General features: G+C 44.9%; 1 protein-coding gene across 3 annotated transcripts; it reads left to right on the top strand.

The window, feature by feature from the left end:
- Positions 1-626: 626 nt before the first annotated feature.
- On the top strand, positions 627-13,052 carry LOC147091042 (transmembrane protein 272-like). 3 transcript variants are annotated; one of them, XM_085977493.1, is made up of 5 exons: positions 627-706; positions 6,018-6,117; positions 8,549-8,599; positions 9,640-9,843; positions 12,502-13,052. In XM_085977493.1, the coding sequence occupies exons 2-5, from the start codon at positions 6,042-6,044 to the stop codon at positions 12,705-12,707; spliced, it is 537 nt and encodes a 178-aa protein (XP_085833619.1). In that variant the 5' UTR covers positions 627-706; positions 6,018-6,041; the 3' UTR covers positions 12,708-13,052. The 3 variants fall into 3 exon arrangements, with proteins under 3 accessions (XP_085833619.1, XP_085833618.1, XP_085833620.1); XM_085977492.1 differs by having other exon boundaries at positions 668-813; XM_085977494.1 differs by lacking the exon at positions 627-706 and adding an exon at positions 834-1,172.
- The last annotated feature ends 12,172 nt before the right edge of the window (positions 13,053-25,224 follow it).

Here is a 25,224-nt window from a genome sequence, read left to right on the forward strand (position 1 = left end):
GGGGACTTGGCCTGGAGGGTGTTGCACAGGGCAGTTCCGTGCAATAGATTTTTAAATAGGTTCACGGACTCCCAGACCGCCTGTTTGTTTTGCGGTCTGGAGGAGTCCGTGTTCCACGTATATATGGGGTGTGAGAGGTTGCAGCCCCTCTTCCATTTTTTGAAGGGGCTGCTCCTCAAATTTTGGTTGCACTTCAGTCCCACGCTCCTGATCTACGGTCACCCCGTGCGGAGGGGAGCGGGCAGGTTGGAGGACCTCCTCGTGGGCCTGCTCCTGGGCCTGGCCAAGAAAGCCATTAATTGGTCCAGGCAGCGGGCGGTCGAGGGGGTCGTCCGACCGGATTGCCTCCCCCTCTTCCGTGGCCTTGTTCGCGCCCGGGTGGCCCTAGAGATGGAGCACGCGGTGTCCGCCGGCACGCTCGAGCTTTTGCGTGACCGGTGGGCGCCGCGGGGACTGGAGTGCATAATTAGTTCAAATAATCAAATTTTAATTTGAGGGGGTAAGATTTATTTAAGGGGTTATTGGATTTAGTTACAATTTATTTGTTAATTTGGTTTCACACAAAGAAAGAAAGGACCCAATTTAAAAACAACATTGAACACGAGAATTGGGGAATTGACGAAGTGGACCTCAATAAAGGTCAGTGGGCGGTTAGACCCACGATTGGAATCTGCTGCTTGCAGAGTGTTGGGCAAGATCAGGTCGCGTAAGTTGAACACAATTCTGATAAACTGGATCAAGGAAGTGGTTGATGGTCTTGCTATTTAGGAGCTGATTTTCGAAATTCATTCTTGGCTTAATCTCGGTTTACTTGTGAGTTTAACAGCTCTTCCTGTTTTAATCAGCAGCCTTATCTTCCGAGTTTAAACTGCTTTTAAAAAAAAAAGGTTGAACCATTTGTCGATCTAGAGGGAGTTTGACTTGAAGCTCTACTTGACCAGCTGAAGTTTAACCATTACTGGCTAGGAGTTTTTCGTGTATAATTTTGCTTCCCACCACCCCCCCCCCCCAAGCCGAGTATTGCCTACCGATTGGCTTTCTGTTTCCCTGGAGCTGACCCAAGCCAATCGTCTGTCTGAAACAACGAAAGAGGAAACCTTGATTCACACTTCCAAATCTCCTGTCTGTGTTCCTTTAAACATCTTGGTAACAGCCCGGGTCCATTAGTGCAGGTAACTCTCTCTCTCTCTCTCTCTCTTTAATACCAACTAGTCTCTTGCCTGTTAAGTTGTCCAACAGTGAAAAGTGCCTGTAAATGTAGTGACATTTTCATTACAAACTGCCTTTGGCTCCCATGATTTAATCATATGACTTGATGCACTGTTGTAACATTTAACGAATTGTTTGTTTCCCAGGCAGTTTTTACCTTCCTTTCTCTCTCCCCTCCCTCCCCGGGCTGTTAATGATCCCGGTCCCTATTAACATCTGTAATCTGCCCCCATGTCAGATTATCCCGCACTGTTGTAGCGTTAAAATACCTTTACTGCAACCTAAACCCCATCGATCACTCACCTGACAGAAGTAGGAGTTAATTCCCTTTCCTGTGGAGAAGGTGACTTAAATAAATATCTCGAACTCTAGTATACCTCAGGTGCCAAACCAATTTTTAAAGGGCTGGGGGAATAAGTCAATGACTTGGAGCCTGCTACATCCAAACGATTATAATCTCCTGGAATTTCTATTGTGAGCAGGTTCCCTGTTTTGAAAACCGGGGGTCGATCATCAAGTGTTTAAACTACCCGCTGGCAATAGAGAAAGACCCCGTCATGTCCGTGTACAACTTCAATTTGTAATACAATGCGGGGTGCCTGGTCAACTGGCTTTTTTTCGTGGTTTCTGCAAGAAAGTGAAGACCTAGTTTGGATGGGAGGCTCGGCAGAAGATGAGGCATCAATACTTTTTTTTTAGAGAAATGCTGTTTAAAAATAAACCGACCATGCTGGAAAACACAAGTCGGGTGGCAATTATCGCCATGTGTGCTTCCCAATCTGATTTCACGAAGGTGGTCCTCTGGATCTCATTCTATCTGCAGCTGATGTGCTATAAGAGAACCAGGAGTTTTTAGGTGTTGGAATGTAAATAGCTTAGTGTATGTTCCATGTGTTGTATACACTGGCCAAATGACCTCCTAAAAAGGTAGGAATAAGTTTGTTTGATCAAAATAGGTGGGTGATTGTTGCCTGTTAATGTTCCAATCTGTGATATGGCTACAGAAAAATCAGGACTGGGAATTAAACACTGCAGGGTATAACATTTAGAAAAGATAAAGGGGGGGGGGGGGCGCGCGGGGAGATGGAGAGCTGTACTTATTAGGGATAACATAATGGCAGCAGAAAAAAGTGATGTAGCTATCAGCAAGACAGAGAAATAGAATCCATATGGATAGAGATGAAAGATAATGGGCCAATCACCCTAATAGGGGCAGTCTACAGACTACTTAATAGTGGAAGGGAAGTGGGAGAAGAAATGTGCAGACAAGTTGGGGAAATGAATAGTCATGGGGGGGATTTCAACTACCCAGATAGTAATTGGACAGACGAGGTAGGTAAAAGGATAAGGGAATGGAGTTCCTACAATGTGTACAGGACTCCTTTTCTAACCTAATATGTAAAAAGCCCAACAAGGGAGGATTTGCTATTGGATCTAGTAATGGGGAATGGACCAGAGTAGATAAGTAAAAGTAGGGGAACATCTAGGCAATAGTGACCATAATAAGCTTTAAGATAATTGAGAAGGACATGGGTATGACCAAGACCAGGTACTAGATTGGCGCAAAGCTGATTTTTTGAGGGGCTGAAAATAGAATTGGGGAAAATAAAATAACAGTATTGGCAAATGATGTAGAAAAGCAATGGGAAACATTTAAAATGGTGTTCAACAGAGTCCAGGAAAAATATATTCCACTAATAAACAAGACAAGCTAAACACTAATGAGACCCCATGGATGAATAAAGCCATAAGGGAAAATTTGAGGGTCAGGAAAGAGGCATACATTAATTACATGGACAGCCGGGGAGAGTATGATGAGGAATTAAGTTGTCACCATTAGGAAGGCAAAGAAATTATGAAATTAAACTGGAACTTAAAACAAAATAGTAAGATTTTACAGGCACATAAATGGAAGGAAGGTTGGATGGGAATAGGGCCAATAAGTGGTGATGATACCACAGGCAGCAATAGAAAGATGGCAGATATTAAATAATTACTTTGCTTCAGTATTTACCAGGGAGATAGAACAGGTGGAGATTACATTGGATGATGAAATTAATAATTAGTTAACTGCACTTAAAATTAAATGAGATATATTAAACTAATGAAAATCCAGATAGAACCCCTGGTCCAGATGGATTACATCTGTGCATTTTAAAAGAATCTTGGAGATGGCGCAGGCACTACTACACATTCAGTAATTCATTAGAAAAAGGTGTAGTGCTAGAGGACTGGTGGATAGCTAACGTAATACTTGTATTTAAGAAGGGATAGGACATATCCAGGGAATTATAGACCAGTTAGCTTAACATTGGTGGTAAAGAAAAAGTGGAATCCCTACTAAAGGAGAAAATAGAACATCCAGAAATGAAAAAATATAGTCCATGTGGATTTCAAAAGGGAAAGTCTTGCTTGACCAACCTAATTGAATTTTTTAGAGGTAGAGTAGACCAGGGTAATGCAGTAGGTGTAATTTATCTAATTATTTTTCAAAAGGCCTTTGATAAGGTAGCACATAATGGACTAAAAGTCAGGGCATGAAGTCGGGACATGTAGCAGAATTGGATAGCTAGTTGGCTTCAAGACAGAAAGCAGAGTAGGAGTAAAGGGTAGCTATTAGAAACATTAAAAAAATAGGAGCAGGAGTAGGCCATTTGAGCCTGCTCTGCCATTCAATATGATCATGGCTGATCCTCTATCTCAATACCATATTCTTGCTCTCTCCCCATACCCCTTGATGCATTGTGTCTAGAAATCTATCCATTGCCTTCTTAAATATATTCACTGACTTGGCCTCCAGTGTTTTGTGGTAGAGAATTCCGCAGGTTCACCACCCTCAGTGAAGAAATTTCTCCTCATCTCCGTCATCAATGTCCTACCACTATCCTGAGACTGACCCCTGGTTCTAGACCCCCCCCCCCCACTTTTTCCACCCCCCCCCCCTCCCCTCCCAAAGCCAGGGGAAACATTCTCCCTGCATCCAGTCTGTCTAGCCCTGTCAGAATTTTATGTTTCAATGAGATCCCCTCATTCTTCTAAACTTGTGAATACAGACCTAGTCGACCCAATCTCCTCGTACGGCAGTCCTGCCATCCCAGGAATCAGTCTGGCGAACCTTTGCTGCACTCCCTCTTTGGCAAGTATATCCTTTCTTTGGTAAGGAGACCAAAACTGCACACACTACTCCAGGTGAGGTCTCACCAAGGCCCTGTATAACTGTAGTAAGACATCCTTGCTCCTGTACGCAAATCCTCTTGCAATGAAGGCCAACATACCATTTGCCTTCCTAACTGCTTGCTGCACCTGCATGTTTGCTTTGTGACTGGTGTACAAGGACACCCAGGTCCCTTTTGTACATCAGCATTTCCCAATCTATCACCATTTGAAATAATACCCTACCTTTCTGTTTTTCCTACTGAAGTGGATAACTTCACATTTATCCATGTTATACTGCATCTGCCATGTATTTGCCCACTCACTCAACTTGTCTAAATTGCCTTGAAGCCTCTACATCCTCCTTACAACTCTCAATCCACTTAGTTTTGTGTCGTCAGCAAACTTGGAAATTTTACATTTGGTTCCTTCATCCAAATCATTGATATATATTGTGAATAGCTGGGGCCCAAGCACTGATCCCTGTGGTATCCCACTAGTCACTGCCTGCCACCCTGAAAAAGACCCATTTATTCCCTCTGTTTCCTGTCTGTTAACCAATTTTCAATCCATGCCTGTATATTACCCCCTATCCCATGTGCTTTAATTTTGCACACTAACCTCTTATGGGGGACTTTATCAAAGGCCTTCTGAAAATCTAAATACATCACATCCACTGGTTCTCCCTTGTCTATTCTACCAGTTACATCCTCAAACTCCAGTAGGTTTGTCAACACTACTTCCCTTTCAATAATCCATGTTGACTGTCTAATGCTGTTGATCTTTTCAGTGGTGTTCCACAAGGATCAGTTCTGGACCACTTTTTTGACACTAACAATTTTGGCTTTGGACTCGAACACTTTCTAAATTGGCAGACCACCCCAAATTTGGGGGATAGTCACTGCTGAGGAGGACTGCAACAAATTACAAGACATTGCAGAATGGGCATATAATTGGTGCATGAAATTAATGAGGTATTACATTTTGGCAAGGGAAAAATAGGGAGTCACATCTTACTTTGAAAATAAGAATCTAAATAGGGTAGAGGAATAAAGGGATCTAGGAGTACAAATCACAAAGTATCCTTAGGTTAACAAGGCCATTAAAAAAAAAGCAAACCAAGCACTAGGTTTATTTCTAGAATTGAATAGTATGCTAAACTTGTATCAAACCCTGGCTAGACCACACTTGGAGTACTGTGTGCAATTTTGATCACCATATTAAGAAGGATTGAGGTGCAGAGAAGATTTACGAGGATGATACCAGAAATGTGAGGGTATACCTATCGGGAAAGGATGAACAGGCTTTGGTCTTTTTTTTTTGGGGGGGGGGTGGACCTAATAGAGTTCATTAAAAAAAATCTAGACAGTGTTTCCACTTGTGGGGAAGAGCAAAACTAGAGGCCATCAATGAGTCACCAAAAAATCAAAGGGAATTCAGAAGAAACTTCTTCACCAGAGTGGCAAGAATGTGGAACTTGCTACCACGGAGTGGTTGAAGCGAATAGTATAGATACATTTAAAGGGTGATTTAGATAAGCACATGAGGAGAAGGGAATAGAGGGTTACAGGAGGAGGCTTGAATGGAGCATAGACTGGTTGGGGCCAAATGGCCTGTTTGTGCTGTATATCTTATTTAATCCTGTGTAATCCTAGGTGCTGTGGATAGGGAGCGCTGATATGGACCCAGAAAGTAGCTTGTACACTCCACTCCTCCGGTCCATTGAAGATCCTCCAGTTTCTCCAGTGGCATCAGGTACTATTTAATGAGCTCTCTTGACAGTCTAATGAACATACCAGTAGATCTTTGGGCAAATGGATGTGGACCAAGTGACCTGCTCTAAATTTTGTGCCCATTGGCCCTGAAATTAGGTTCGGGGGCTTGCTGCGTGTGCAAGCCCCCGATGTGCACTCACCCGGCGCGCCGACAGCTGAAGCCTGGGACTGCTTGGAATTCCTGTCACTGGCCTGGTTCAGCTGTCGGCGCGATGTGCTTGCCTGATCCAGCAGCGTAGTTAGTTCAATGTGCCGGCTGGGATTAGGTGAGCACTGGGCAGCCAACCAGGGGAGGGGAAACTTCATTCATGACTTTGATAGTAAGAACTGTCAAACTCATGAAAACTACAGGTGCCCAAAACACCACTAAAACTTTAAATAAAATTTTAAAAAAATCCCACTAATTAAATGAACTATAAATAACTTTAAAACTATTTTAAACAATTATTCAAATTTAAAAAAAAATAATTTTTAAAATCCAGTCTAAATACTTAACTTACTGTCAAGTCCTTAAACAATAAAGCTGTGGAAAAAAGTTATAATTTTAAATAATCAAGTGCTTACGTCTCCTTTTTACATTTGTAAAAAGTTGAGGCCCTTACACACGGGCAAACCTGTAAAAAAGTTCAATGTGTGCGTGCAGAGTCCTGCGCGCACGCGTTGGCCCTCTGAACCCCTTGGAGGAAATGCCGGTTTCCCACGCATGCTGAAATCCGGCACTTCCAATGGGCCCACGCGTGAGTACCCCGTCTGTACTCGTGCGTTGGGACTGGAATTACTGGGCCAAAATATCTTGAGCTTAATTTTTTTTTTCTGATTTTTGTAATGGTGTTTCTGCTCCTGAGTGCTTCATCATTTAAAAACACTAACGTGAGTCAACTGGTAAAGCAGAAGTGGAGAAATATGGGTTTACTCATCAAGTGAGGGGCTGTTAACATTTTGGTCTCTAGGATCACAATCCAGTGTTCATGGATCTATTCTCGTGCTGTGTGAAATTCTCTTTTGAATCCACCTCTGGAAATGTATCCAGGTTTTTTCTGACCCTCAATGCTTGGTGTTCAGCTAATACACTATGACCTAGATCATACGGTTGTCTAAATTTCTGATCTTTCTTGGTCTCTGCACCTAGTTTAAATAACTTGGATAATTTTTCAATTCACTTCTACTGGACTGAAGTACAAGAAATATTTTTATCTGGCACCAACAGGACTGGCGTGGTGCCGGTTGATCAATAAGTCCGGAGTAGAGAGGTATACTTACCAAGGTATGAGTGCCCCGGTTACACGGCCACAGGTGCAGGAGCCCCAGTTACACGGTCACAGATGCAGGAGCCCCAGTTACATGGCCACAGGTGCCAGAACCCTGGTTACATGGTCACAGATCCAGGAACCCTGGTTATACAGCCACTAATGTATAGTAAAACTTACCTGAACCTACTCCTGAATTTTGCTGGTTGAGATTTCTGGATATTTCGGTGCCGGTTAAGAGTTTCCTGTAGCAAGCCTACAATTTCTATCTCATCATTATCACAATGCTATGGACACATGGCCAAAGAACCATAGGCAAGATGAGTAGAAATATTTTTAGTGAGTTGTTGTGATCAGGAATGTGCTACCTGATGGTGGTGGCAGAATCAATAGTAACATTCAAAGGAAGTGTGGAAGATCAGGAAAGGGGAATGGCATTAATCAGATGGCTTTAAGAACATAAAATAGGAGCAGGCAGGAGTCAGCCCTTTGAGCCTGCTCCACCATTCAATAAGATCATGGCTGGCCTTCTACCCCTCCACTTTCCTGCACTATCCCCATATCCCTTGAGTCCCTTAATATATTGATCTCCGCCTTGACTATACTGTACGACTGAGTCTCCACAGCCCTCGGGTAGTGAATTCCAAAGATTCACCACCTTCTGAGTGAAGAAATTTCTCATCTCAGTCCTAAATGGCCAACCCCTTATTCTGAGACTGTGACCCCTGGTTCTAGACTCCCCAGCCAGGGGAAACCTCCTCCCTGCATCTACCCTGTCAAGCCCTGAAAGAATGTTGTATGTTTTAATGAGATCACCTCTCATTCTTCTAAACTCTAGAGAATATAGGCCTAGTTTACTCAATCTCTCCTCATAGGACAATCTCCCCATCCCAGGAACCAGTCTGGTGAACCTTCGCTGCACTCCCTCAATGCAAGTATATCCTTCCTTAGGTAAGGAGACCAAAACTGTGCACAATACTCCAGGTGTGGTCTCACCAGGGCCCTGTATAATTGCAGTAAGATGTCTTTACTCTTATACTCAAATCATCTCAAGAACAGGCTCAATGGGCTGACTGGCCACCTTCTGTGCTGTATCCTATTGTAGTTTTGGAACAGAATACATTCAAATGTAGCATATTTTAAACACTTTCAATTCCTTTGCAGTGTGCATGAAAATTATGACGTCTCTCTTGGCAATTGCCTCCATCACTATTGGTAAGATTTATAGTTTTTTATATAAATGGTATTGGTGCCATGTCTTCGAAGCTGCTCCATCTAGACTATGCTTTTCAGTTGGTTTTGGCAAGCAGTGATGCCATTCATGTTTGCTGGGGAGATGTCCACCTTAATCTAGTTGTGGGTTATTTGTTAAATCTAGTCATGCTACACAAAGCAGCTTTTAGATTTGTGATCAAAGCTCATTTCAATACTGTTGTGACCTTTTTCATCAGGAGCTGTAGTTCAGTTTATTTAGGACTTTCATTTTTGAACAGCCAAAACAAAATCCAAGGAAGCTCCAGTACTTCCAAGATTTAAAGGGTAATCTGATTGCAGTGTTTAAAAATGTTGAGGATTTGATTGGGTAGATGCAAATAAATATTACTCTGGTGAATCAAGAACAAGTGGGGCATCTTAAAATTAAAGCTAGAGGGAATTAGGGAAGTTTTTTTTCCTCTAGTAGAAATCTGGAACTTTTTTCCTTTTTTCTTCCCCACAAGGCTGTGAATGCTGGGGCAATTACAACTTTCAAGACGGCTTGTTAGTTTTTGGTAGGTGATATACCTATCAATTCATCCAATGAAAAGCGACGAGTTAAAGTAACTATAGGTTTTTATTGGCTAAATAACAGGGCCCACCCTCGTGGGTGATCGGATACAACAAGGAGGAATGCCAGCCAGTCAACTACCTTTATACCTGGGCAGGTAGGTGGAGTCATGGGCGGAGTCAGCAGTGGTCAGCCCAGGTATAGCAGCGTGACAAGAGGCGACCTCGTATAGTGATACAACAGTGTGAACAGTGATAACCATAGAGTAACGATATAACAGTGATAACTATAGTGTAACGATAGTGAACGATAAGTGGTTTACCACAGTAGGTAAGTGTATCGAGGGATATGAAGCAGAGGTTGAATGGTGGAACAGGCTCTGGAGAATGTTGAATGTCCTACTCCTGGTCCTAATGAATTCTGAACTAATTCCAATAGTGTGCCACTTGCACAAACTAACTTTTTTTTTTTTTTCCCCCCCCTTTTTTAGGCACCATCTATTTGGATTCTTGTACCAAGCAATACTTGATCCCGATTTATCTGATTGTTTCTGGAAGCTTTACGCTTTTCTTCGTGATGATGTCCCTGGTTTCATGTACCCCAAATGATGAGAGTAACGTTTTGGCCTGTCACAAACTTGGCCGAGTTTGGAAAAGTCTGATATCGGTGTTCTCCTTCATCTGGTTTATAAATGGTAACTTTGGCTTGAGTGAAGCTTGTGGTGTTAACTTGTACAAACGGGTATTTAAAGTTTACATGTAATAGTACTTGCCTGTGTTCAGAATTGTCTGATATAAAAATATTTTCTTGGGTTAATTCAGCCCCTTGCTGCACAAGTACAAAACTTTTTTTTTTATCCGACACCAACAGGACCAGCTTGGTGCCAATTTATCAAAGTCCGGATTAAAGAGGTATAGTAAAAAGTACGAGAGCCCCATACACGGCCACAGATCCAGTTGTCCCTGTTGCATAGCAACAAGTGCAGGAACCCTGGCCACAGATCCAGGTGTCCCTGTTGCATAGCAACAAGTGCAGGGAACCCGGTTACACGGCCACTAATATGAAGTAAAACTTAACTGGCAAAATTCAGGAGTAGGTTCAGGTAACAGATTTCTGGTTATTTAGGTGCTGGTAAATCGAGTTTTCTGTATACTAGAAGACTAGGGTGGTGCTGTAATAGGAGGGAGACCACATTAATCCATGTTTCATTAACTTGGAGTAGCTGATAACAGATTTTGTGTGCTGATTTCACACTGCAGTAGTAAGTTTTCCCAAGCCTCTGGGGCTCAAGTCAAACCAGCACATGATAGATCGGTGCAGTAGACTGGGATTCGAGGATTGGTTTGGGGCAGGGCTGCTTGTGCCCCATGGGCTGCAGGCTGGACACCCTGCCATAATATCTGATGCACGATTCCATCCAACAATGGGTTGTAGCGGCTGGTGCATTGTCCTGGGAGCTAGGTTTTGGCAAAGTCTGAATGGAAGTCTTGACTGTTGCAATGGTCAAGTGATGCAATTTCAACTCTTCTCCAAATTGCTCCACAGCAGCACCCAGTGCTTGAGCTGGCCCTTTTTTTTTCTATTTGAGCACTGTCACATTTTAGCTAATGAGTAGCCCTTGTCTCCACCCACCCCAGATCTACTAAAGGTCAGGGGAGAGGCAGGAAGCCTAGGCCAAAGTGTTGATTAATTGTACTAAAACATGCTTAACTTGTAGGTTTGGGAAGCTAATCTTGTAGCCTTCCCAGGTTAGGGAAATCTTTGAGGAAAATCTCCAATTGGCTTGTTTTGTCTATTGGTATTTATTCTCTTCGGAGATTAAGTAGCTTCATACCCTAGGCGAGAATCTAAAATTGATAATGGGTTTTGTATTCGAGGAGCACACTTGCTGTCAGTAAAGGATCAGTACACTGGTTCAATTCCAGTGAACTGTTCTGTTGCCTGTCTGTGCATTGGGTAACTACACTAACTAGCAATGCAGTGCCCGAATGACTTGTCACTCGTATTGCTAAGCTTGAACAAAATTGATGTTGAATTGCCTTAAAATTAAGGGCCCAGAAATTCGGGTTGGGGGCTTCCTGCGGGCACAAGCCCCTGACCTGCACTTACCTAGTGCGCCGGCCGTTGAGCTGTGGGCCCGCGTGGGATTCCGATCCTGGGCCGCCTCCAACTGCTGGTGCGCAGTGCTTGTGTATCCCAGGGGCGCAGTTAGTTCGAAGCGTCCCCTGGGATCACGTGGGCCATGGAGAGCCAATGGTGGCAGGGAATGCCCACTCATAAGTTTGACAGAGCTGTCAAACCTATAAATACTATAAGCCCCAAAAATCACTAACTTCAAAAAAAAAAATTTTTAAATCACATTTTTAAAATAACTAAGTTACATGAAATAACTCTTTTTAAATTTGAGAATTAATTACATTTTCTAAAGGGGCTAGAAATAAACTTGCTGTGTTTTTAAAAATAATAAACCTGTGGAAATGTTTTATTTTAATTAATTCACCACTTACCTTGTTAAAAGCAGGCCTTGCACCTGCTTTTTAAATGTGTAACTGCTGGAGACTTACCCTCCTGGAGAAACCTGTGGGGGGGGGGGGAAAAAAAAATAAGTTCGATGCGCACACTGCCTCTCCGGCACAAGCGTTCCACCTGTCAACCCCTTCTTTCAGGGGAACGGAAGTGCTGGTTTCCTCTGCAGTGCATGCACAAAACCAGCACTTTTGTTGGGCCTACACGTGAGTACCCAGTGTGTACTTGCGCTTGGGGACCTGAAGTTCTGGGCCAAGATGTTTTCACTTGTGGGGAAATCCAAAACTAGTTCATTAATATAAGGTAGTCACTAATAAATCCAAATAAGGAATTCAGGAGAAATTCCTTTACCCAGAGTGGTGAGAATGTGGAACTTGCTACCACAGGGAGTGGTTGAGGTGAATAGCAGAGATGCATTTAAGGGGAAGCTGGATAAACACATGAGGGAGAAAGGAACAGAGGGTTATGCTGGTAGGGTGGGAGGGGGACTCGTGTGGAGCATAAACACCAGTTGGGCCGAATGGCCTGTTCTGTGCTGTGAATTCTATGGCTTTGAATATCCTCACCAAATCCAGTTCTGTAGTGCAAACTCTACCAGCCAGAATATAACAAACTCATTGAAGGGTGAGAATAAAGATGATATTTGGGACTGGTCTTTCATTTTGAGATGGAAGATGCCACAAGTCAGATCCTGAGTGACACAATGTGACAGCAGGAGAAAATTCCTAAATGTTGTGGGAGGTGTGATTGCTGGCTGGCTGTTCTTGGCAGTGAAGTTATTCTTGTGGAGTAAATACCATTTTTTTTGTATCTCTTCCTGTCCTAGGAAACGTTTGGATCTACTGCATCTACGAGCCAGATTATATTGACAAAACCTCTCCTAATTACTGCGATAAAACCCTATATCTCTTCGCCTTCTGGACCACCACTGTCACTTACATCCTCCTTGGGATTTCGCTGTTCCTAGGCTGTTGTGGCTTGCTCTGTGCATGTGCTCTCGGTGGAGGCTTGCGGATTGGGCAACGTGGCTGAAGGCCTGAATGAGCAGCTCCCTCGTCCCATCGTTTCAATATGGGGAAATTTACACCAACTCACTGCCAAATGTGCCTGGCTTTTGTAGATGAACTAACTTGGCTCGATCTAATTTGCAGTGTATATTTTGGACACTTTTTTTTAATATAAAACTCTGCACCTTCACCTTACCTATGCAACCTTCACTCTACACAACCTCCACCCTACACTTTTTTTAAAAATAAGGAAGTAAACTGGAGACGCTCTGTGTATATAATTCTGAAACCAGTATGTTTTTTAAAACTTGTTGGCTATGTCTATATAAATGTGCAATATTTAGAATACAAAGCAATATCTTCTAAATAACTGACTCCAGTCCTCCTTTCCGTGAAGTTTTTTTTGGGTAAATCCTACTGCACCATGCTTCAGATGCTCATCTAGTTAATAGTGAAGTTTAGTTTAAAGGTGCTGCTTCTGACTTCCATTAGACTTCTAGTGAAGAACTAGTGTCGTCTTGGTTGAGAACTGGCTCGAGTTGACTTCTCCACTGGTGCTTCCTGTAACTGGGGGAGTTGTACATTCCATCTCCCTCGAATTGCACTAGCCTCTAGCCAACTATGCTCTCTGATGCAATGTGTGGAACATTTGCTTGACTTGGCACACAGAATCCATGTTTGCATGTCTCGCTGCAGTTTAGCAGCTGCTGCTGTACAACAAAGGAGAAAAATTGGATTGTGTGGAGAATATAGCCTTTGACACTAGTCAGCAGTTGCCATGGTCTCTTACAATTTAGCATTCATAATCTGTTAAGTTGAATCCATCACATGCCTGCTAACTAATATTTGAAATTCAACCAGTTTCTTGCAGTTGAGATGCCCCATACTAGGCACAGGTTAACTTTTTTTTGTTTATGGGATGTGGGAGCTGCTGGCAAGGCCAGCATTTATTGCCCATCCCCAATTGCCCTTGAGTGGCTTGCTAAGAGTCAACCACAGGCCAGATCAGAGAAACATAGAAACATAGAAGGCAGGAGTAGGCCATTCAGCCCTTCGAGCCTGCTCCGCCATTCAATGTGATCATGGCTGATCATCCAAATTCAGTACCCTGTCCCTGCCTTTTCCCCATATCCCTTGATCCCTTTAGCCTCAAGAAATACATCCAACTCTTTCTTGAATATATTTAATGAACTGGCTTCCACCGCCCTCTGTGGCAGAGAATTCCACAGGTTCACCACTCTCTGGGTGAAGAAATTCCTCCTCATTTCAGTCCTAAATGGCTTACCCCTTATCCTTAGGACAGCAGATTTCCTTCCTGATGAATCAGATTGTTTTTTATGATCTGGTAGCTTCATGATCACTGATACTAGCTTTGTTTTCCAGATTTATTTAACGATTTAAATTCCCCAGCTGCTGTAGTGGGTTTTGAACTCTGGTCTCTGGATTACTAATCCAGCAACATGCTACCATTTCCTGTAGGGTGAGCAATATATACTTTCATTTCAGACCAGTTTATCTGAAGGCTCTATAATGGCAGAGATCCTCTTACTCCTGGCTCAGCTGCAGCAGTTTTCATTGAGCCAAGGAGTGGTGCCTTAATTGAAATCTCTCCTGTTCCCTTCCTGCCCATAAAACCAATGCTCTAGTTTAAGCTAGTGGAAGGTTGCATCCTTTGCCAGTGATGGTGTGCTGTCTTGACTCGGCAATGCTAAATTAACATTGTGCAAGTTCAATGTTGCCCTTTGATTTTTTTTTTTGTAGGGAGTAACTGCTTTTACCGAAGTAGTCCTTTTGGGCTGAGTAAGAAATATCTAGTACAACTGGAACTCCGCTTCCACCTTCACCTGCCTCCATTACACATTTAGCCCAAGCAGTATTGTTGAACAGGTGAGGTGTGAACTTACAAGGACAGTCCAGGAGCAGTTGGGAGAAAGCCTTGACCAAATTAGGGAGTGCAGTGAAATGCTACATTGGCTTTGAGTACTTTTATTTCTTGTGTTTTCTTTGCTGCAGTACAAATCCAACTCCGCCTTGGTGCAGTATAGTTCCAGAAGAGGTTGTATCTCTTTGCTTCTTTCAAGTGACCTTGAGTTAAACAGGCTCTTGAAGTAGAGGACTGTGCAGCTCAAACAGGCCTTTATCCTCAGCTGATGTTTACATGCAAGGGTTTGTGTGGAAGCTCTAGTATTTCTAGTCCAGAACCAGGGGTCACAGTCTAAGGATAAGGGGTAAGCCATTTAGGACAGAGATGAGGAGGAATTTCTTCACCCAGAGAGTGGTGAACCTGTGGAATTCTCTACCACAGAAGGCAGTTGAGGCCAAATCATTAAATATATTCAAGGAGGAGTTAGATATATTTCTTATGGCTAAAGGGATATGGGGAGAAAGCAGGGACAGGGTACTGAATTTGGATAATCAGCCATGATCTCATTAAATGGAGGAGCAGGCTCGAGGGGCCGAATGGCCTGCTCCTATCTTCTATGTTGATGCACGTGTAACCTAGGGCTACTGTGCTAGTAACTCCTGCCTCCTCCAAATCCTGGCTGGGATGCTACAATTAGCTTCAATATCCTTTCAGTTGGGAGGGAGAAAGAAAGACTTGCATTTATATAGCACCTTTCACGACCACTGGACGTCTCAAAGCATTTTACAGCCACTGCAGTACTTGGAGGGAGGTGAAGAGGGCACCAAGACTAAAGCTCTTTCTGTGTTGTGCCCTTTTAACCTTTGGGTGTGGAACACTAAAATCATTAGCTCCCTTATCAGTAAGCTTAACATGCCTGCTTTCTGAAAGTGGACAGCTACTTCCAAAATGTCAATTGGGTACTAGAAAAGTTTTTAAAAATGTAATCCCATTACTTAAGCTTGTTAACTTTTGAGGGGTCCTATTGCTGATCTCTATCCAATAATTTCAGCAGCTAATGCCAGGATTGTGCTCCTGGGCTACCCCTACATTTGAATAGTCTGTTGATGCTTGGTCTTCATACTTTCCCCCCCCCCCCCCCCCCCCCCCCCCCCCAACCAATGGACAATTGGAGGGGGCGAGGGAGAGGAGTACAGGCAAGCTGCTCTGCCCCCTTGGACTAGCAGGACTTTGTCCTGTACAATGGACAGCGTGGACTTGTTGCACAAGCTCTGACGATTGTCAGCATGTGGAACTGAGACATCGGCAAACGTAGCAGAAATAATTCTGTATCCTGCCGAGCCAAAAACCACAAACTGAAACAGTTACGCAACTAGCCTGCTGGGAAAAGGTTGCAACGTAGGGGCCCTTGGCTACTTTTGAGTGATGGGAGGAGAGCTGACTAATCGTGACCAGTACAATTCACCTTGTGACAATGTTTTAAAGTTGGATTCCAGCTCCGTATCCCTTGCTGGACCATTAGCAAACTGGACCTACTGCTGCCCTTGGGGCACGGAGGCTGCTATTTAATAGAGGGAGCATAGTGATGGTACTACTGGTTCTCTACATGTCCCCCCCGCCCACCAATCTTGGTGTCCTGTTCAGGTGGTAAGAAAGTAAAATAAAATGACATCGCCATCGCTGCAAGAAAGGTGATTTTGTTCTTTCCATCAATATGAATAAATAAAATGGGGAGTGGTTTAGCATAGTGGCCCTGGTCTGGTAACGGTGGCCGTGCTGCTCACTGGAGGCCGTGTACACCTGCGGTGTTATGAAGCAGAATGGTACCTTTTTTAGAGGATGCAGCTAGAGAGGTCCCGCAGCATGAGGTGACCATTTTTCGGGAGCTGAGATGCTTCTCTCCCCCCCCCCCCCCCCCCCCCCCCCCAATCCAGCCACGGCTGACTATCTAAACTAGAGATAAATCTCAGGCGGTAAAACCACGACTGGTGCAACTGCGATCTTTTGGCTTCGACTTCCACTACAAAACCTACTGCTTCTCCACTAAGATTATAGTCTTCTCGCATTCAGCCTGATTAAAACAGGCAGCGTGTACAGAAAAAAATGAAACGCGTCTAATTAGTTAAAAAATGTAACTGGTTATCAACTGCAAGGCCATAGACGTTTACAACACAGGAGGGGACCAGGGTGTGCACTGGCCCTTTAATAGAGCAGCACAAAACGAATCTGATATTTTATTCTCCGCTGGGAGGGGTGAGTGACACGGGAAGGAGATTGGCATTAACAACAGAAAATGCTGGAAAAACTCAGCAGGCCAGGCAACATCCGTGGAGAGAAAATAGAGTCAACGTTTCGAGTCAAACCCTTCGTCAGGACGGAAAAAAGCACAGTAAATGAAACAGATTAAAAGGCCAGTTTGGGGGCTGGGGCATGGGGATGAGAGCACGAGAAGGGAAACTGAAAGTAATGAAGATGAACAAGGTTGAAGAGCCAAACGGAGATCCCGTCGAAGAGAAGAGCAGAACTTCTTCAAGGTGGGCATTCCTGGAAGAGGTGTGGCAGTGAACCAAACAGTAGTACGATAGCAAAATACTGCGACTGCTGGAAATCCGAAATAACAACAGGACACGGATGTAAGCATCAGAGCAGACCCCAAGGATTTGTATGATTGTTACTGCTGTTCGACCAGCGGTCTGTTTGGCCCAGTGGGAGGGGCGTGGTGCAGTTGGACCTAGAAGCACAAACACCCCTGTGAGTTTCAATTTAACTATGGAAAAGACATTTGCTTTGGACAATGAGCTGTGAATAGGTGATACAAGATGATACGAGACTCCCAAAGCAAGCGCTCTACTCGGAGCTCCGGCACGGCAAGAGAGCCCCAGGTGGGCAGAGGAAACGCTTCAAGGACACCCTCAAAGCCTCCTTGAAAAAGTGCAACATCCCCACCGACACCTGGGAATCCCTGGCCCCAAGACCGCACAAAGTGGAGGAGAAGCATCCGGGAAGGCGCCGAACGCCTCGAGTCTCTTCGCCGGGAGCAAACGGAAGCCAAGCGCAGGTAGCGGAAGGAGCGCACGTCAACCCAAGCACCCCCCCCACCCCTCCCCCTTCAACCACCGTCTGCCCCACCTGTAACAGAGACTGCAGGTCCCACATTGGACTCATCAGTCACCTGCAAACTCATTTTTAGTGTGGAAGCAAGTCATCCTCGGTTCCGAGGGACTGCCTAAGAAGAAGAAGAGATGATTTAACTTTGGACAATGAGACTCCGTGTTTTAATGGGTTTCGATGGATCTTCAATTGGATAAGACCACGATGCCAGTTTCGCTGGAACAATAGACTTCCTGGCCTCAAAGAAAAACATTTTAACCTTGGGCAAAGCACATCAGCAGTAAGACTAAACCACATCAAATATGTACCACAGGGAGGGGGAGACAAGATAAGGAATTGTCTTCCATCCCCCAGCCCTGTACAGGTCCTGTGGTTTGGATTACTGGGTGTGTATTGGAATACAAGAGTTGGGGGAAGGCCCAGACTCGCAAAGGCAGGAACCAGACAAAGAAGGGTGATTTAAAAGACATCACTGCAATACACAGACCAGAATGAACTTTTACGGTATACAGAGAAGGCAGCTTTGACCATTTTCTCTCTCTCGCTCTCTCGCTTGCTCTAAACCACCACGAGCGACAAGAGCCTTGACTTGCTCTTTGACTGTAGGAACGAACCTCGAAACTGGGGCTTGGATACTGCATCAGCAATACGGAACCAGGAGACACGCTCGACACAGGGAAGCAGCGAGCAAGAAAACGGACAATGGGGGTGAGCATTGTCCAAGCCCACGCATCCTTAAGACCACCGGTACTGTGTGAGGGGGTGTTGTGTGTCCCAACCAATCCAGAGGGGCTCAGTGGGGAGGTTCTGTGTGTATTATATAGTGTATGTTCCGGGGTTTGTGGGACAAACATAGAAACATAGAAGATAGGAGCAGGGGTAGGCCGTTCGGCCCCTCGAGCCTGCTCCGCAATTCAATGAGATCATGGCTGATCATCCAAATTCAGTACCCTGTCCCTGTCTTCTCCCCATATCCCTTGATCCCGTTAGCCTTAAGAAATATATCCAACTCCTTCTTGAATATATTCAATGAATTGGCCTCCACTGCCTCCTGTGGTAGAGAATTCCACAGGTTCACCACTCTCTGGGTGAAGAAATTCCTCCTCATCTCTGTCCTAAATGGCTTACCCCTTATCCTTAGACTCTGACCCCTGGTTCTGGACTCCCCCACCATCGGGAACATCCTTCCTGCATCTAGTCTGTCTAGTCCTGTTAGAATTTTATAAGTTTCAATGAGATCCCCTCTCATTCTTCTAAACTCCAGCGAGTATAAGCCCAATCGACCCAATCTCTCCTCATACGTCATTCCTGCCATCCCAGGTATCAGCAAGTCCATGTTATATTCTGTATTGCAACACAGTGTGATTTTAGGCGACTTAATGCGAGACAGGGGCCTGTTCGACAGGCCAAGTTGTATTGTTGTACTCTTTGTTTTACACCACCAGGCATTTTACGTACTGGAGGCGGGTGATTAAACACCGTACGGTTGAGTCTGAAAAGCTTGTCTGTGTTCCAATCCTGTTCACTGTAATTCCTGTCATCTAGAACTAAGTAGGAGGGGTGATTCGAACCACCAAGGCAAACCACCTACAGTACTTAGGGCACAGAGTAGACAAAGATGGTTTACATCCAACCAAGGGAATGCTGGATGCAATCAGAAATGCACCCACTCCCAAGAATGTCTCTGAACTTCAATCATTTTTGGGTCTTGTGAATTATTACGGAAATTTCCTCCCAAACTTGGCTACGCTGTTACACCCACTGAAAGAGCGGTTGAGAAAATAGGTCCCTTGGAAGTGGTCAAAGAATGCGACGCAGCATTCAAAGAGTGTAAATGGCAGTTAGTAGAGAGTAACAAGTTAGTTCACTATGATGTATCTAAGGAGATCAAGCTAGCGTGTGACGCCTCTCCGTCCGGAGTTGGGGCAGTGATCTCTCATGTACTAGATAGTGGGGTGGAGAGACCAATTGCTTTTGCTTCACGCACTCTCCGTGCCAGTGAGCGGAATTATGCGCAGGTCGAAAGGGAAGCTTTGTCATTGATTTTTGGGGTCAAGAAGTTTCACAAATACTTGTTTGGTCATAAGTTTACCATAGTTACCGACCATAAGCCCCTGACAGCAATCCTCCAACCAAAGTCCCCAGTTCCAACCTTAGCTGCAGCCCGAATGCAGAGATGGGCTTTGATTTTGTCAGCGTGTACGTATGACATTGAGTACAGATGATCAGCTGATCACAGAAATGCTGATGCTATGTCCAGGTTGCCGTCCCCATCACAAGTTACACCCAATAAGGTAGAAGTGTTCTATTTCTCATACATTCTCCTAAATTTGCCGATGACACCAAACTTGGGGGTGTGGCAAACAGTGAGGATGAAACCAATCGACTGCAACAGGACATAGAAAGGCTAGCAGAATGGGCAGACAAATGGCTGGTGGAATTTAAAACAGAGAAGTGTGAGGTGATGTATTTTGGCAGAAGGAGCAGGGAGGGGCAATATACACTTAATGGCACAGTCTTAAAGAGTGTGCAGGGACAGAGGGACCAGGGAGTTAATGTACATAGGTCCCTGAAGGTGGCGGGACATATTGAGAGAGTGGTTAGCAAAGCATATGGGATCTTGGGCTTCATAAATAGAGGTATTGAGTACAAAAGTAGAGAAGTTATGCTGAATCTTTATAAAGTGCTGGTTAGGCCACAACTGGAGTATTGCGTCCAGTTCTGGTCACCATACTTTAGGAAGGATGTGAAGGCCCTTGAGAGGGTGCAGAGGAGATTTACCAGAATGGTTCTGGGGATGGGGGATCTTGGCTACAAGGACAGGTTGGAGAAGCTGGATTTGTTTTCATTAGAGCAAAGGAGGTTGAGGGGCGATTTGTTCGAGGTGTACAAGATTATGACGGGTTTGGATAGGCTAGACGGGGAAAGGCTGTTCCCACTAGTTGATGGTACAAGGACTAGGGGACACAGATTTAAGGTTTTGCGTAAGAGATACAGGGGGGATGTGAGGAAAAACTTTTTTACGCAGCGAGTGGTGAGGACCCAGAATTCTCTGCTGACGGAAGTGGTGGAAGCGGAGACACTCAGGCCTAGAAATTCAGTGGCCTTAGCGCCGCATTTGAGGCGCTAGAGGGCCTAGCGCCAGAGTTATGGCCAGTTTAAAAATTCCCTGGGGCCCTAAATCGGCATTGCACCGGTAGCGCTGCGCCGGCACCGATGACGTCATCGGTGTGCGCAGCGTCCCGGTTGCCGTGGAAACCCGGCCCCAAGCCGAAATTCAGTTGCGCCCGCCTCGCCCGTGGCAGGCGCAACTAAGACTCTGGCAACAGAGTCTTCCCCCAGTGTGTGCCGGCGCATAAAGGTGGAGCGGCGGCCGGCCGCGTTCCCGGCGGCCGCCTGCCCGCACCTCCCTTCCCGGACTCCTGCATTCCCCCTCCGCGGCCCTGATCAGTGTCTGATGCGAGCCCGGCACTTCCCCGAGGTGCCGGGCTCAGATGTCGGGTCAATCCGCCGGACAGTTGTCGGCTGCAGGCAGCTCCTCCTTAACAAGAGGAGGAGGCCTGCAGTTCCCCCGCCTGCCGCACCGCATCGGGTGCTGCAGCGGGGGATTAGCGCCGGGAAATTCAAGTGCACGCCCGTTTTGAGGCGCTAAAGGAGGGTTTTAGCGCCCCCCGCCGTCTGGGCCCGGCGCACCCGAATTTTCGTCGCGCGCTGCCGCATTACCGCTGGCGCAAACTTTCTGGCGCTACAGCCCTGGCAAGATCAGAACCCAATTTCTAGGCCTCAGTGTTTTCAAGGGGAGACGGGATAGGCACTTGAGGGAAATAAACTTGCAGGATTACGGGGATAGAGCAGGGGAATGGGACTGAATGGATTGCTCTACAGAGAGCCGGTGTGAACTCGATGGGCCGAATGGCCTCCTTCTGTGCGGTTATGACTCTATGACATTGATGAGCTGCCAGTCACAGCTGAAGAGATTGGTAGGGTAACCAAACATGACCCAATTATGTCAAAGGTGTACGATTACATAGCAAATGGATGGACAAACCAGGTATCAGAGGAAGATAGCCATCCATACTTCATTCATAGGAATGAATTGTCAGTGGATAAAGACTGTATAATGTAGGGAGCAAGAGTGGTTATCCCAAATAGGTTCAGGTCTAAATTGTTAGATCTTCATGACCAGCACCTGGGAATATGCTTGACCAAGAGCTTTGCATGCAATTACTTATGGTGGCCAGGTTTAGATAAAGAGATAGAGTACATAGTCAGTCAATGTACAACATGTCAATCGGTGAGCAAGAAACCACCATCAGTACCATTACAGCCATGGAAATGGCCTCCTAGAGTGTGGCAAAGGTTACATGTGGATTTTGCTGAGCTAGAAGGACAGCAATTGTTCATAGTCATAGATAGTCACTCAAAGTGGGCAGAGGTGTTTCCGATGCGGATAATAACAACAAGCAAAACACTAGACAATTTGCCAAGTTTGTTTTCTTCATACGGCCTCTCAGAAGAAATTATGTCTGATAATGGGCCGCAACTTTGTTCAGAAGAGTTCTCACAGTCCATGAGCAGAAATGAGCAAAGTTCCACCGTACCACCCTGCTTCAAATGGTGCAGCAGAGCAGAGCGCACCGTACAAATTGTCAAATGTGCCCTCATCGAGCAAATGTTGGACCAAATCCAAAGAAATGTCAGTTGTCGTTGGACCACAAACTGGCAAATTTTCTGATTACCTATCGGAATACTCCTCATGCCACTACTGGTAGAAAACCAGCAGAGTTGTTTCTCAAACGACAGCCACGAACCAGGTTCTCGTCGTTAAAGCCAAACTTGGCACAGCCCATAGAAGAGAAATAATCAAGGCAGAAAGAGAGTCATGATAAAGGTAGAGTTAGAAAAGTGTGAAGTTGAACCAGACGGTTAGAGTGAAGAACCATCACCATAAATGGTTAAAGTGGTTACCAGGAAGAGTAGTGAAGATATGTGGCCCTCACACATATTTGGTCGAGATATTTGATCATGGAAAGGTTAGGTTTGTTCACATTGATCATTATCTTACCTACAGATGTAGAAGGAGTTGAAAGCTGGGGTGATTCAATTTATTCTGATGAGTCAGATAGTCTTGATACAAGTAGAGTACCAGTAGCAAATCCTACATCAGACGTACCAGGAACAAGTCCGAGACAAAGTCAGAATTTAAGTCCGAGCCCGAGTCAGGCAGACAAACAGTCTGAAAGTGTAGAGAGTCCAAATGTAGATCAAGGTCAACCCTTGGAGAAAAATTCTCCGCAGGCTCAGCCTAGAATGAGTCAAAGTCCTACAACAAGATCTGAAAGTTCTGTTCAGGAAAGGAGGTATCCCCTTCGAAACAGAAAACCAGTGGTTAAGTTTAATCTGTAAATATGGAAAATCTTTTGTTTGTGTTACAAAATTCTATAGTAGAATTTGGAAACATAAAATGGGTTCCATTTGAGAAATGTATACCAAGAATTCTGTATACCATGCAAGTCATGTACAATGATTATTTGCTATAATTAACTTCTTCAATAAGGAGGGAGAAGTGTAATAGAGCCACCTGGTGGACTACTGATGTATATAATAATAAAGCCATGTGCAGTACAGTTCTTACCGGAAGCCATGTTGTGCTGTTGTGTATATATATGCTGTGTCCCAAGATATCACACCGATCAAGCAGGCTGCTTTGTCTTGGATGGTGTCGAGCTTCTTGAGTGTTGCTGGAGCTGCACTCATGTAGGCAAGTGGAGAATATTCCAGCACATTCCAACCCTTCTCTTAGCTGAGCAACTCCCATTTATTCTGACCCTCTTTTCCTGTCCTTCGACCAAAATTCTATCCACATGGCTACATTTCCTCTTATACCATTCAGTCGAATTTTTTAAACCAGGGTCCTGTAAAACATCTTGTTAAACTGCCTTCTGAGAATCTACATACACTGCATTCTGTTTATCTGTACAATCTGTCACATCAAAACCTCTGCTCAGTTTGGTAAACAGGACTTGCATTTTACAATTCTGTACTGGCTGTCCTCGATTAACCCATGTATCTCTGAATGTTCACTAATTTTATCTAGAATTATGGAATCTAAGGGCCAAATTTTCCCGAACCTGTCGGGAAGAAGGCGGGACTTCAACTTTCGGGTTTTTGACCCGCCCACATTGACGTCCGGCCAATCCGCTTGATTTTCCCTTGATTGACCTTGTTGAGCCCGCCCAGCTGGCTCAGCAGGCCAATTAAGGGCCACCCAGCAACAGGTGACGTCACAGACTGCAATTTCATCTGTCAAGAGTTCTTGACAGATGAAATATCAGTGTTTCACAGCTGTTTGAAGCTGTGAAACACTGACAGTCTGATTTCTCACATGAGTCCTTCTGCACAGACTCAGTTAGAACTCTCAGCAGCACTCAAAGCTGCAGGCTGTCACTTTTCACAGATCGCAGCCGTTCAGCTTTAAGTGCCGGCTGAGTGATGGACTCCTGACAGCTACAGGAAGAAAGGCTGTTATGGTAAGTACAGGTAAGTGAAAGATCTTGACACACTTTAGACAAACCAAACACACTTACCTTTGCACTCATGCACCCATCACTCACCTGAGCGCCGACATCACGACCCCTCCAACTCCTTCAACCCGACGGCCCGCCTCGCTAACCTGGCGTGGTTTGGAGCCATCAGGGAAACCACACGAAACCCCTCAAAACAGGGATTAGGCTAAAAACTGCCTGTTGACTACCTGTTAACCGGCAGTTAATTGGCACTAATCCCTTTCCACCTGGTTTCGGCGGGTCCCAGTGTGGGGCGGGTACCCTCCGCCCCTGAAACTTGCGTGGGGCGGGGTTTTGGGCGGGATGGTGTCGGGACCCCCAAATTCAGGATTTCCCCCCCCCCCCCACACGCCTGAAACCCCGCCTGACGGCTCCAGGAAAATTTAGCCCTAAGAGTTCACCCTCAACTGCACTACAGTTACCCAGATTATCCTTCTCTCCCTCCTTGAACAGAACTAACCCCCTGGCTACCCTCCAGTCTCTGGGCACAATTTACATATTTAAAGAGTATTAATAAATTGAGGTCAATGGCCCAGAAATTTGGGTCGGGGGCTTCCCGCGGGTGCAAGCCCCCAACCTGCACTTACCTTGCACGCCGGCCGTTGAGCTGTGGGCCCCCATGGAATTCCGATCCAGGGCCTGGTCCAGCTCCCGGCGCGCAGTGCTTGCGTATTCCAGGGGCGCAGTTAGTTTGATGCGTCCCCTGGGATCACGTGGGCCATGGGGAGCCAATCGGAGCAGGGAATGCTTCATTCATAAGTTTGACAGGAAGAGCTGTCAAAACTTATAAATACTACGGGCCCCAAACCATCACTAAATCTTCAAATACATTTTTTTTTAAATCACATTTTTAAAATAAACTATAAATTACATGAAATAACTATTTTAAACAATAATTTTAATTTTTGGAAAAAATAATTTTATTTTCTAACGGGGCTAAAAATAAACTTAGCTTTCTTTAAAGTATTTAAAAGTAATAAACCTGTGGAAAAAATGTTTTA

The sequence above is a fragment of the Somniosus microcephalus genome, unplaced genomic scaffold (genome assembly GCF_052327205.1).
Source record: "Somniosus microcephalus isolate GS21.2 unplaced genomic scaffold, FLI_Smic_1.0 unresolved_chr4, whole genome shotgun sequence".
NCBI lineage: Eukaryota > Metazoa > Chordata > Chondrichthyes > Squaliformes > Somniosidae > Somniosus > Somniosus microcephalus.